At 41.7% G+C, this 13,370-nt stretch overlaps 2 protein-coding genes across 2 annotated transcripts; both read right to left on the bottom strand.

Moving 5' to 3' along the window:
* Positions 1-239: 239 nt before the first annotated feature.
* LOC139020421 (olfactory receptor 1J4-like) lies at positions 240-1,217 on the bottom strand. The gene has a single exon (XM_070430060.1). It carries the CDS (start codon positions 1,215-1,217, stop codon positions 240-242), a length of 978 nt encoding a protein of 325 aa, XP_070286161.1.
* Positions 1,218-8,906: 7,689 nt separating this feature from the next.
* LOC139021011 (olfactory receptor 1J4-like) lies at positions 8,907-9,893 on the bottom strand. The gene has a single exon (XM_070431147.1). The coding sequence runs from the start codon at positions 9,891-9,893 to the stop codon at positions 8,907-8,909; it is 987 nt and encodes a 328-aa protein (XP_070287248.1).
* Positions 9,894-13,370: the final 3,477 nt, after the last annotated feature.

The following is a 13,370-nucleotide window of genomic DNA, read 5'->3' as shown; positions in this document are numbered from 1 at the left end:
GTGAGTCCTCAATAACATAATATAAAAATACAAATTCGCAATTATAATTGTGTAACATGTTTTACAAAAGATTTTGCATAGATCTTATAAGGGATTATGAATAAGGGAATAAAGAATTATTAACAACCTAATAGCAAATTTGACCAAGTTGAATATTAACAGCACTTGTACATGACAAAAGAATGCGCATTCTATTAAGATTATATGAAGATGTCGACCATACAATAATTTTAGGAGATCTACCTCACTGTGCTCCTGACTGCAACAAAAGGATTTAGTGATTGCCTCTTAAAGAACTTAACCCTATTGACACACATGTCTAAGGCCTGTTTTATATCTCTGTTCCTCAGGCTGTAGATGAAGGGGTTCAGCATGGGCGTAACTACTGTATACAGGACTGAAGCAATTATGTCTTTGGAATCCCATGATGAGGAGAAAAAGTAAACACCTGTAGCTGTCCCATAGTATAAAGACACCACAGAGAGATGGGAGCCACAGGTAGAAAAGGTTTTAAAGAGTCCCTTAGTGGAGGGCACCCTCAGGATGATGTTCCCTATACAGATATATGAGCCTAAAATAATGCTCAATGGCAGGAAGGTAAGCATTCCTCCCACAGTGAATATTACCAGCTCATTGAGGTAGATGTCGGAACAGCTCAGCTTAAGGAGCACAATGAGGTCACAGAAGAAGTGGGTGATGGTATTGTTGGCACAGAAAGATAATCTGACCAAGAGGAGGGTGTGCAACAGGGCACTGCCACAGGAAACCATCCAGGAGCCAGCCACCAGCAGCACACACAGCTCCTCCCTCATGATGGTGGTGTAGTGTAGAGGGTGACAGATGGCCACATACCGGTCATATGCCATCAGTGCAAGAAGGAAATTGTCAAGACCACCAAAAAGTATAAAAATATACAACTGAGACATGCATCCCACATAGGAGATGGATTGTTGCCGAGTCTGCATGTTCAAGAGCATCTTAGGGACAGTGACAGATGAGAAGGACATGTCAGAGAAGGCCAAGTGGCTGAGGAAGAAGTACATGGGCGTGTGCAGGCGAGAATCCAGCCTGATGAGCAGGATGATGAGGAGGTTACCCAGCACCGTGGTCAGGTACATGCCCAGGAAGAGGGTGAAGAACACACCCTGCTGCCCTGGCGGGATGGGCAGCCCCAGGAGGAGGAACTGGGACACGCTGCTCTGGTTCTCAGGCCTCATGCTGCTCTTCTGTCTGCTGGGGATGAAGAAGGTGTGGGAATCTCAGGAACCTAGAAAGGAAGACCAGAACCATCACATCTCATACTGTCATTATTGGGAAAACCATTCATTTTTAAATACTTTCATATTTATTTCTCACACCTCTGGATGTGTGCATCTTCCCTCTCTCCCAGTCTGGCTCCAGGAAAACACTGAACCTCAAAGTAGTGAACAAGACCTCATCACACAGTAGCAAGAAGGGGTTCTCTGTTTTATTCAACCATTACTTTTAACATCACGTCTATGCCGGGACCTCTACTAAGAACTGAGATGCAGCAGTGAACAAGAAAAGCAAGAAGCCCAGCCCTATGAGATTAGATCCTGATGAGCATGGAGAGATAATTTCTACACCAGCCCAGAGCCAAACTATAATAATTCACTGTGGCAGAAACAGAAGATGAGCCCCAGAAACTGGTATCAGTTGTTGGTGCATTGAAGTAATGTGAGACTCCAGGGGTGAGTTGGGGTTCTCAGAGCATTTTCACACTCCGCCTGTGAGTCCTCGGGTCCCTTAGGCCTACAGCTGTAAACTCAGACACTCTCAAATGGGTGGCCATTTAAAACCAATTGGTGCCAGAATAGCTCTGAAACCAAAATAGTCCACAAAATATCTTTCATAATATGGTTGAACATTAAGGAGAACATTTGGGTACTTGCCTAAGGACCTCACCTACGTTTCCTAATTAAATGCACCCATCAACCTTACATTCCCAGATTTTAAAACCTCCTCACACCTGCACTAAGAAAAGGTGTTCTTTCACCTATTTTAGTTTTTAAGGATTAAAACCATAAATTATACAGATTTTGTAGGCACACATCAATGTATAAGAAATAGAAGGGCACATGTGTGTGTATCTGTATGTATAATGTATATAATATGTAAGTATATAACTTGCTATATGTATTATTCTTTTCTATATAATAAAAGTCACCAAGTATTAGCCACTTCATGGGGTTCTATATAATACATCTGTGTGATCAGAACCCATGCTTTTAACCGTTACACATGGAAACTTCCCTTCTCTTGCTTGGGGAAGCCAAGCACAATGTATTACTTTGGAGCTGTGAGGACTCAAAGTTGTCCAAAATTCTGAAACCTCTTACTAGATAATTTCATTTCTTTATATTTATAATACCTTCCAACTGACAATAAATCCTCAAATACAGTGGTTCTCAACCTCGGCTGCACATTAGAATCACCTGGGAATCTTTTTAAAATCCTGATTTCTGGGCCTCATTCCAGGTGATTCTAATGTGCAGCCCAGGTTGAGAACCACTGCTCAAATATATTAACATTATATACACAATAACTGTTTACTGAGAACCACTGTACCATTCACAAAACAAGTGAAGTTCTTTCCATTTTATAGATGTGGAAACTAAGACCAAAAATTTAAGTAACTTTCCCAATGTCTCTCTGCTATTTGATGGTGATTCTGCCCAATCACTTCACACAGCCTGATGTCCTGACATATTTTTTTCCTGGGATATTTCATAAAAGTAAAGAAGAGGTTGCAAAAACTCAGGGACTCAGTCACAGTTAGATACATGGAAATAAGAGCAGATTTGTTTCAAGAAACCGGGAGTTGCTTAGAGTGTGGATATCTCAGCTAATGGTACCCCAGAAGGAGGAAAGGTAAGGACATACTTGATTTCTGACATCCATAAATGCGCGCGCGCGCACACACACACACAAACACAGTGCTGATTTGAGGATTCTAGTCACCTGCAACCACGTTCCCATCCTAAATGAAGAATAGCCAATATTTGGTTCAGCTCAAAAACACTGTCTACATACATACTAATCATAAGTAACACACTAAGTGAGACATATACAACACAGAATGATGGATCACTCACTCAAAAACATATACTAACACCATCTGACTCATGACTCATCTCCTAAACACTCAACTCAATGCGTATACATAACTTGGCACTGTACACACATCACCAAAAGCACACAAGACCACAAACAATTACAAAATCGCACAAGAGCTTGGCCAGTATAGTTCAGTGGTTGAGCATCGACCTATGAACCAGAAGGTCATGGCTTGATTCCCAGTCAGGACACATGCTAGTGTTTTGGGCTTGATACCCGCGGAGGGGGGGGGGGGTGCATACAGGAGACAGCTGATCAATGATTCTTTCTCATCATTTATGTCTCTATGTCTCTCTCCCTCTCCCTTCCTCTCTGAAATCGATTATATATATACAAAATCTCACCAGAAACACTCATCACAACACATATGCACACCCAGCCACACACTCACCACAACAAGTAGCACACACCCTCCTATTACTGAGAGGCAGGCCCACCCTTCTGACCATCCCCTTCCAGGGACGGGTGTCTACCTGGTGCAGTTAAGCCTGTTCAGTCACAGGCAGTCATTAAACCAGCAACAGCATCCCATGCACCTGGTCACATACACATGGTCACATACACACACAGAAAACCAAACAATAGACCTTCCAGCGCTCATACACGAGTGTGTCACTCACAGCACAGCTCCCATGTGCACCAGTACACGCTGCTGAGCAGAGATGTGAGCCCTCTCTGAGCTGCCCTTGGTCCTGGTGAGGTAGGGCATCTTCTTGTCCAGCAGCAGAGACAATAGTCTCACTCTTGATGCTCAGCTGTGATGCCAGTGTTTATGCTGACAGGCATGAATCAGGAGTCCCTAATCACACGCCAGGAGGCTGATAACTTGTTCTACATGCATTAAAACCAGGCTGTGAGTCAGATATATAGCACACTCACACACACAATCGCACACATGCAACTATTAAATAGCATGTACACACATATACAATACATGCAGACACACACACAGTCATGGACACAGAGTCTCATACATGAACCCAGTTGCATACAGGCAGATCCATTTCCAAGTGCAGATTTCCAGCTCCTCTCACCTGGGCTCATCATTCGTGGGTTCAGACACTTTCTGCTCCAGACTGTTGCCTATCTCCTCAGCTTTTCTTCAGGAGACCTAACATCCAGACACACAGAGGCAATATCTGTGGCCTTGGCACTTCTACAGACTTTCCTTTTCCTTATCCGGCTCCAGAGAAATGAGTCCACAGATAGCACTTAACTGCTAATGAGAGACTGCAACCAAGTCCCCAAGCTTGTGGCTGATTTCTGACTGCCCTTTGGGGAGCTGTGTGTCCAAGAGCCAGAGGGACTGGAGTCCTAGGGGACAGTGTCCCTGATTCCAGTCATGCCCTGGCCACCTTTCTTCTCGGGCGTTGCTCCAGCTGGGAAAAAAGATTTTTCAACTCTTTATTTTGAAATGATTTCAAAGATATGTAAAAGTTGTGAAAATGATATTAAGAATTCCTGGCAGGCTTCTGCCAGATTCCCTAATGGTTAACATTTTATATATGTGTTATATATGTATATAAATATATATATATATATATATATATATGTACACATATATATAATTCAGGCTTTGATTTTCAGCATATATACAACAGTGCATATAATAAAAAGCTTATGATATTAATTTTTCCAATTACTAGTGTTTTTATCCTTGATCAATTGGCTAAGGTTGGTGTCTACCAGGTTCTGTACTAAAATATTACCAAATTTTAAAATTACTCTTTTAAGTTTGTAATTAATAGGTACCTTTTGATAGTTATTTTGATACTATAAACATAACATTTTTCTTATTAAAATCTCACCCACTATATTTCACATCTACTCCTGATGCTTATATGGCATATATGGTGACATACTGGTGATTTTTCTAATTCTATCGTTTTTTTCTTTATTAGTTGTATTCTTTTCTTTATGAAAAAAAATTTTAATGTTGACATTAAAGCAGATTCCCCTTGTCTTCCTCTTTGTCCACCTCTACCATCCTCTCCTCCCTCCTTTTTTGCCTTCATTACACTATTGTACATGTCCATGAGGTATGCAAATATGTTCTTTAGCTAATACTATCAAATTCTTTATCTAGTCATCCCACGCCTTCTCCCCTCTGGTTTCTGCCTTTCTGTCCTATGTATCCATGCTTCTGATTCCATCTTGTTCATCAGTTTATTTGTTAATTAGACTCTACATATTAGTGAGATCATATGGTATTTGTCTTTCTCTGACTTGCTTATTTTGTTAGCACAATACTCTCCAGGTCCATCTATGCTGTTGCAAAGGGTAAGAATTCCTTCTTTTATACACCCGTATAGTATTCCATTGTGTAAATGCACCACAGCTAGACTCAACTGCTGATGGGCACGTGGGCTGTTTTCAGATCTTAACAAATGTGAATAGTGTTGCTATGAACATAGGGGTGCATATATTCTTTCTGATTGGTGTTTTGGGATTCGTAGGATATATTTCCAGAAGAGGGATCACTGGGTCGAAAGGCAATTCCATTTTTAATTTTTTTAAAATATATTTTATTGATTTTTTACAGAGAGGAAGGGAGAGGAAGAGGGATAGAGAGTTAGAAACATCGATGAGAGAGAAACATCGATTCAGCTGCCTCTTGCACGCCCCTTACTGGGGATGTGCCCGCAACCCAAGTACATGCCCTTGACCGGAATCGAACCTGGGACCCTTCAGTCCGCAGGCCGATACTCTATCCGCTGAGCCAAACCAGCTAGGGCCATTTTTAATTTTTTGAGGAAACTCCACACTATTGTTCGTAGTGGCTGCACCAGTTTGCATTCCCAGCAACAGTGCCCTAGGGTTTGCTTGTCTCCACATCCTTGCCGGCAGTGTGGTTTGTTGATTTATTGATATGAACCATTCTGGCAGTTGTATGTTGATATTCATTTATAAGAAGGAACTTATCCTTATTCCATACTCATTTTCTTATGTATTCATTTATATCATTATGGATACATGGATTATTATTCTCTGAGTTATTATCCATTACTAATCTTATTTATTTTGAAGCTTTCGGTGTCTTCATTGCTTACAAGGATTCTAAATGATGTCAGAGAAGCCAACTAGAGAATATGTATAAAGGCAGCATCAGGAAAAAACATAGAAACTAAGAAACAAAAGGAAAGTTTACTCACAGGTGGTGGGTCATGAGTGGGGTCAAAAGAATGGGGAAAGGGAACCGTATAGGTGTTCATATATAACCTATAAATTGTAATCTATTTATATGTTTTAAAACCCATGAGTTTGAATTGATAGCTCCAATTCTAGTTTGACACCACAGAGACCTTCCCAGCCTCTCCTTTTCCATGTACAGAGCTCCTTTCCCCAAGAGTGAGAGTCACTCCCTTTTCCTCCGTGTTTATTTAATTGTTGAGTCTTTGGATATATGGTGAGCTGTTACAGAATCTTGAACACATACCACAGTTAATGGCACTCCAAAGCTTAAAACTTTGTTTAGAGCTGTGTTTTTTTAGTTGTGAGAGTATATAGACAAAATTCTGGTATCAAGAATTGCTTAGGTTACTTATTTTATTTTCCCCTTTAGACTAATTACGATGTTAATTCGAATATAATTTCAGTTCATTTGTATTGTTTTAATCTATTTTGCTTTATTCACCACCTCTCCTATTTATTTTCTTAGTGGCAAAATACAGCATAGTCAAAACTATACAAATAATTCTACTCATCTCCCCATCTCTTCTACCCCACCTCCTGTAGGTAAACAAAGATTCTAAATGATCTCAGAGAAGCCAACTGGAGAATACAAATCAGTTTATGATTAATTCTTCCTGTGCTTCTTTCTGTTCAGATGGGCAGACACATGTATATGTATGTTTCACTCCCCTTCATTTTTACATAAAAGGAAGCATGCTATAAATGTTCTTTTATACGTCGCTTTTTTTCATTTAGCAATATATTCTAATATTTCTCCATGTTGGTTCATAGATATCTTTGTTCTTATTTTTCTCACAGTTGAAAAATATTCAGTAGATATTTTATAGAATTTTTTTTACAAGTCATAAAATGAGATTGGTGATATGTGTCCTAAATGCCACTGAATTGCATACCTCAAATGGCTAAAAGGAAAGTAAGAAGTGATCTCTGCATACAGCACAGAAAAGAATAATAAAACAATAGTAATGATGTATGATTAATAAGGTAATAGAGAGATAATTGAATTTTAAAATATGTATTTAATTAAAGTAGAAGACGACAAGAGAGAATATATGTAAAACAGATGTATCAAATAAAGAACAGAGTAATATGGAAAATATAAATTCAAATGTATTATGATTACATTAGATGAAAATAGACAAAATTCTCCAGAAATATAAGAATAGTTGCTTTGCATAAAATGAGCAAAAGCCAGCATTACATTTTAACAATGCACACCTCACAGAAGAACAAAGAAAAGTTTAAAATGATAGAAAACAAATACCATTTAATCACTTACCACGAGAAAGCTGCATCTTGACCAGCTATACTATACTAGTACCTATATCTCTACCTATATCTATATCTGTATATCTCTCTATATCTATAGATATAAAGTATCAATACTAATATCGGAAGTAAATGAGGTATTAAGGTAGGACCTATTATTAGAAAAGTTTTCCTAATTATAAATGGAAGTGGTATGATCTTAAATGCATTTTTTAAAAGTCTCTTTCTCTCTTTTTCTAACAGCCTGGCTTTGTAGCACATAACAATTTTCATACTGTAATTATTCTTATCATGGCTGATTGCAGTCAGACAAAAATGATGTCAATGATTGTGAATTAAGAAGAGATGCACACAAGCAGCTTGAAGCCAACAAAAGTCAGCATAAAAAAATCAGGTTATAAAAAAAGAAAGATCACCAGGAGAAAATCATGATGCTAAATAAGTGGTTCTTCGATAACATGAAATTTTTAAAAATGCATAAGCAAAAAATGAATTATCACAAAACAGAAAGAGAAAAAACCACAATTATGATTGTGCAACATGTTTTGCAGAGGATTTTGCATATTCTATATAATAAAAGCCCAGGAACCGAATGGCAGAATGACCAGAACAACCAGTCGACCAGTCACTATGATGCACGCTGACCACCAGGGGGCAGATGCTCAATGCAGGCGCTGCCCCCTGGTGGTCAGTGTGCTCCCACAGTGGGAGCGCCGCTTGGCTGACCGGGATGAGCGGCGCTTCCACAGCGGGAGCAGCTGCTCAGAGGGCAGGTCCACAGTCGCTCAGCTGACCAGGATGAGCAGCACTCCCACAGTGGCCAATCCCCGCAGGCCACGCCCCCACCAGTGCACGAATCCATACACGGGACCTGTAGTCTATATATAAAAGCCTAAGTGACCATTACGACCAGACAACCTGCAGTAGCTATGATGCGCACTGACCACCAGGGGGTAGAGGCTCACTGCACAAGCTGCCCACTGGTGGTCACTGCGCTCCCACAGCTGGCCAACCTCCCACGGTCCGTGCCCCCAGCCAGCCAGCCCCCATCAGGATTGGGCAAGACGGCCCCGATTGGCCCTGATCGCTGGTCAGGCCGAGGGGCCCCACCCATGCATGAATTCGTGCACTGGGCCTCTAGTATATAATAAGAGATGATGAACAAGCAAAACCTATCAATTAGGAATAAAAAATTACTAACAGTCCTAGAAGAAAATGTGACCTAGTGCACATATAACAACACTTATACATGACAAGAACTGGATATTCTATGAAAGTTATATGGAGGTGTCGGCCATACAGTAATTTTAGGAGATATATCTCCCTGTGCTCTTGACTGCAACCAGAGGATTTAGTGATTGCATCTTAAAGAACTTAACCCTATTGACACACATGTCTAAGGCCTGTTTTATATCTCTGTTCCTCAGGCTGTAGATGAAGGGGTTCAGCATGGGGGTAACTACCGTATACATGACTGAAGCAATAATGTCTTTGGAATCCCATGATGAGGAGGAAAAGTAAACACCTGCCACTGTCCCGTAGTATAAAGACACCACAGAGAGATGGGAGCCACAGGTAGAAAAGGCTTTAAAGAGTCTCTTAGTGGAGGGCACCCTTAGCATGATGGTCCCTATATGGATATATGAGCCCACAATAATACCAAAAGGCAGAAAGAAAAGCATTCCACCCTCAGTGAATATGACCAGCTTATTCAGGGAGGTGTCTGGACAGCTCAGCTTCAGAAGTGCAGTGAGGTCACAGAAGAAGTGGGTGATGGTATGGTCTGCACAGAAGGACAGTTGAGCCAATAGGAGGGTGTGTAACAGGGAACTGCCACAGGAGAGAATCCAGGAGCCAGCCACCAGCAGTACACACAGCCCCTCCCTCATGATGGTGGTGTAGTGCAGAGGGTGACAGATGGCCACATACCTGTCATATGCCATCACAGCCAGGAGAAAATTGTCAATACCTGCAAAATGTATGAAAAAATACAACTGAGAAATGCATCCCACATAGGAGATGGATTGTTGCCGAGTCTGCATGTTCATGAGCATCTTAGGGACAGTGACAGAGGAGAGAGAAATGTCAGAGAAGGCCAAGTGGCTGAGGAAGAAGTACATGGGCGTGTGCAGGCGAGAGTCCAGCCTGATGAGCAGGATGATGAGCAGGTTGCCCAGCACTGTGGTCAGGTACATGCCCAGGAACAGGGTGAAGAACATGCCTTGCAGCCCTGGCGGGATGGGGAGCCCCAGGAGGAGGAACTGGGACACGCTGCTCTGGTTCTCAGGCCTCATGTTCCTCTTGGGTCTGCTGGGGATGAAAGGACGGTGTAAAAAGGTAAAATACTTCCAAAGTGTGATTATGGCCACCACTGTAGGGTCTTCTACTTTCTCCTGGAGAAAAATACTATCCTTGCATACACATAATCAGCTAGAGCTGCCATAGCAAGCAACATACCCTCAATGCCCAACATTGTTTTTTTCAATGAAACTAGAGCAAATTCATTCTTCTTAATTTTTTAATTAGACAGGTTCCTGGCACCATGCTACTAATTGGAAATGCATGAATAAATGGGACACACAGGACCTCTTTCCTCAGCCCCCTGACCCTCTGGGCACCCCTGACAGAGGACTGAGTGAACGTGAAGCTCTGCAGCCAGATTCCTTGTGCTGCAAGTCTGGCCCCACCACTTTCTGGGTGGATTGAGGGGGTGATTGTCTTCGCCTCATGTTGTGCTACAGTAGGTGGTGATACCAATGTCACACATTCCTAGAGGATTCCAATTCGAGACACATTAATATCTAGGAACAGTGTCTTGTATAAAATAAACACAAAATTATACCCATTATTTTTATCTGAGCTCTCACCCTCTCCAGAGGCATTTCGGAGTGCATATCCTGTCATTGGGTAAATCTTCCGGTGAAACAAGTCTAAATGCACATCCATCTATTTGCCGAGAAATAAACTTACCTCAGTGCATCTATCTCCATCTATCCCGGGTGCTTCATGCTGGCTCAGAAATGAGGATCCATAGGCAGGAAATACCTGAGACCTGAGATCTGGCAGGTGAGACTGGGGACCCTGAAGGATAGGAAGTATCTATTAGGATTCACAGTTACCTGACTAACCATCACTATTTCTAGTACCGATCTTCACATTTATAATAATTGACAGTTAGTGAACACTCTGTCAAACCAATACATTTCTGCATTATTGTCTCATTAAATTTTAAATAGGCCCAGAAGATAGCTGTTATAAAACTTCATCATGTGAACTATCATGATCACACAGTTAGTAACTGCTGTAGTCTCAATTCTCTCATGTTTCTTAGATTTATTGGAATCTCTGCTCCTATAACGCTTCTGTTTATCCCTTTCTTTAATTAGACAAAAGAGCCAGGACCTTAAGCAATATGGTCTCAGGATTTGAGGGAGTCCTTTTGCTCAGACAGTGGTCATATTCCTACAGCCCAGTAGTTTGCAAATGATTTTCATGTACTTCTGGTTTCATTCCATCCACCAATGTTTGTTCTGTGTCTGCGAAGTAGGGAAGACAGAGATTTTTGTTCTATTACTCACTACTAACAGGAGTTGTGAAATGGCTTACACAATTTCACATAGATACTGCCCAGCAGGGCCTGGTCTCAAAGGTAGGCTTTCTGATCATCTTTTCACTGAGAAGAGAATTCACCCATTTCTTCCTGTGGGAGGTAGAAAGGTTAAGCTAAAGTTGAATGTCAAAATACCCATACTTTTGGGAGAAGAACTTGGCATTAATATGGTTGTGTGTGTGCGTAACAAGGTTAAGTAATCCCAGTAAGTAACTAGGATCTCAAACATCTCCTAGAAGAGACCCATTTCAAGGAAAGGGAACAATATAGAAATAGTACCTTGATTCTGTCAGCACCATGAGTGAAAGAGGTGGCTGGGAGACACTTAGTAATAGAGAGGAGAAGCGGCTGCCTGGAGGTCCAGGGGAGTCTTTGGATGGGCCAAATTTTCCTGTCAGGTACCAAGTATTGTATCCTAGCATTCAGGAAATGGAGATTCAGGTGTCATGGCCTCTACAGACTACAATTTACTAAGTGCTTACAATGTGCTAGAACTTAAGCACCTTGCAGAAAAGATTCCATAGTGATTGTAATTATTCCCATTTGACAGTGGAGGCTGCTGAGCATGTACAACCACAAAGCTATTAAGTGGGAAAAAGACAAGAATTAAGTGTAGCCATATATGACCTCAGATATGAGCATTTAGTTTCTAAACTATGTAACAAAGTTGAAGAAGAAGTTCAAAAATACTGGGCTTCGGGGATGCTCCTACATTATTCAAATCACTAAAAAATGGCCCCCAACAGATCTTCAAAATGGGCTTTTTTTTAAGCTGCCTGTGTGGGTTCTAATCTGTAGCTATGGTGAGTCCAAATGTATGAAAGTAAGATGGGTTTTTTTGTTTGTTTGTTTATTTGGCCTTTTTCAGTATCTTGGTTTTAAGTCTCCATCCTACATATCTTCTGTGTGAAGGAAGTCATGGTGTGGGTTTGTTACACACAAGAGCACTCACACACTATCACAGCTACAGCCTTGCCAAAGGGAGACTTACAGACTTCCCTGGCTTACACTCAAGCTAAGTAAATACAGCCAGAGTGTGAGTCCGTGTCACACAAATCTATGCAAAACTCACACAAAACACACTCACACGTGTGCAACACAGTTGCACACACGTAACTATCAAGCATCCTCCACCACACACATTGCAGTCACAGGCAGTCACACATTCGAATCACAAGTGATGCACAAGGTCTTCCATGCAGCACACAGGCAACAAACACAAGGAAAATAAGGCAGACATCGCTGTGGAAACTTTCCGCCTTCTCTGACTTATACATGTCCTCGGTGGAGGCATTCAGTGTGTGAGTAAGTGACACACATACACAAAGTCATACAACACACACACACACACACACACACACACACACGACTATGGAGATTTCTGGTTCCCTTCTAAGCTATACCAGGGCTGTGAGTTCTGATACCTTGTGCTCTGTGCTGTCTCCCGAATCCTCAGTTCCTGTGCAGGAGACCCAGGATTAAAGGAAAGGGGAATAAACCTTTATGGCCCTAGGACCTTTACAGACTCTCATGTTTGTTCACCAGCTTCAAAACACCAGGCAGAATATCCCCTGTTAGTAGCAGAAAGAGACCCCAGAGGGAGACAGCCCCAAGTCCCTGAGTAGAGCAGCAGTCAATTGAGATAACTGCCCAACTTCCTCCAGGCCCCTTGGGATGGAACATGTTTAGGGGCCAGAGGAGCTGAGCTGTACCTGGAGTCCCAGGAGAAAGGGTTCTTAATGTCAGTCATATCTCGGGCCTCTGGTCAAGTCTCTGGATGGGAAGCAGGAGGTTCTCAGTTGCCCGTGGCCTCTGCATCACAATTTTAGCTCCTCTGCACAGCAGTGAATGGCCCAGGCAGTGTACGGAGCTTCAGCAAGCTGGCAAAACACTATACAGACCTCTGTTCCAACACAAAGCCCATTCAAATGTACTGGTGTCCCCATCCTGTGTGGGGTCCTATAGGGTAGGGTCTGTGCCTTGTTCAGGGACAATGGGATTGCATCTGTAGGCTCTAGGGGAAAGACTCTGGGCTCCGTCCCCTTACTAAGAGAGCATGTTTGAGAGATTTATCAAAGATCTCTGAGACTTGGGTCCTTCAAAGTGGAAATAATAATAATAAGAATACTCTTCAGGTGAGTTTGAGGGATGATTAAATGAG

Source organism: Myotis yumanensis, unplaced genomic scaffold, assembly GCF_028538775.1.
Source record: "Myotis yumanensis isolate MYYU_CA2020_CCGP unplaced genomic scaffold, mMyoYum1.0.hap1 SCAF_12, whole genome shotgun sequence".
NCBI lineage: Eukaryota > Metazoa > Chordata > Mammalia > Chiroptera > Vespertilionidae > Myotis > Myotis yumanensis.
Note: the sequence above shows the minus strand (reverse complement) of the source record. Positions and strands in the feature narration are given on the sequence as shown.

Coding starts and splice junctions, on each gene's coding strand:
- LOC139020421 (XM_070430060.1), bottom strand. CDS start 1,217: ATGAGGCCTGAGAACCAGAGCAGCGTGTCCCAGTTCCTCCTCCTGGGG.
- LOC139021011 (XM_070431147.1), bottom strand. CDS start 9,893: ATGAGGCCTGAGAACCAGAGCAGCGTGTCCCAGTTCCTCCTCCTGGGG.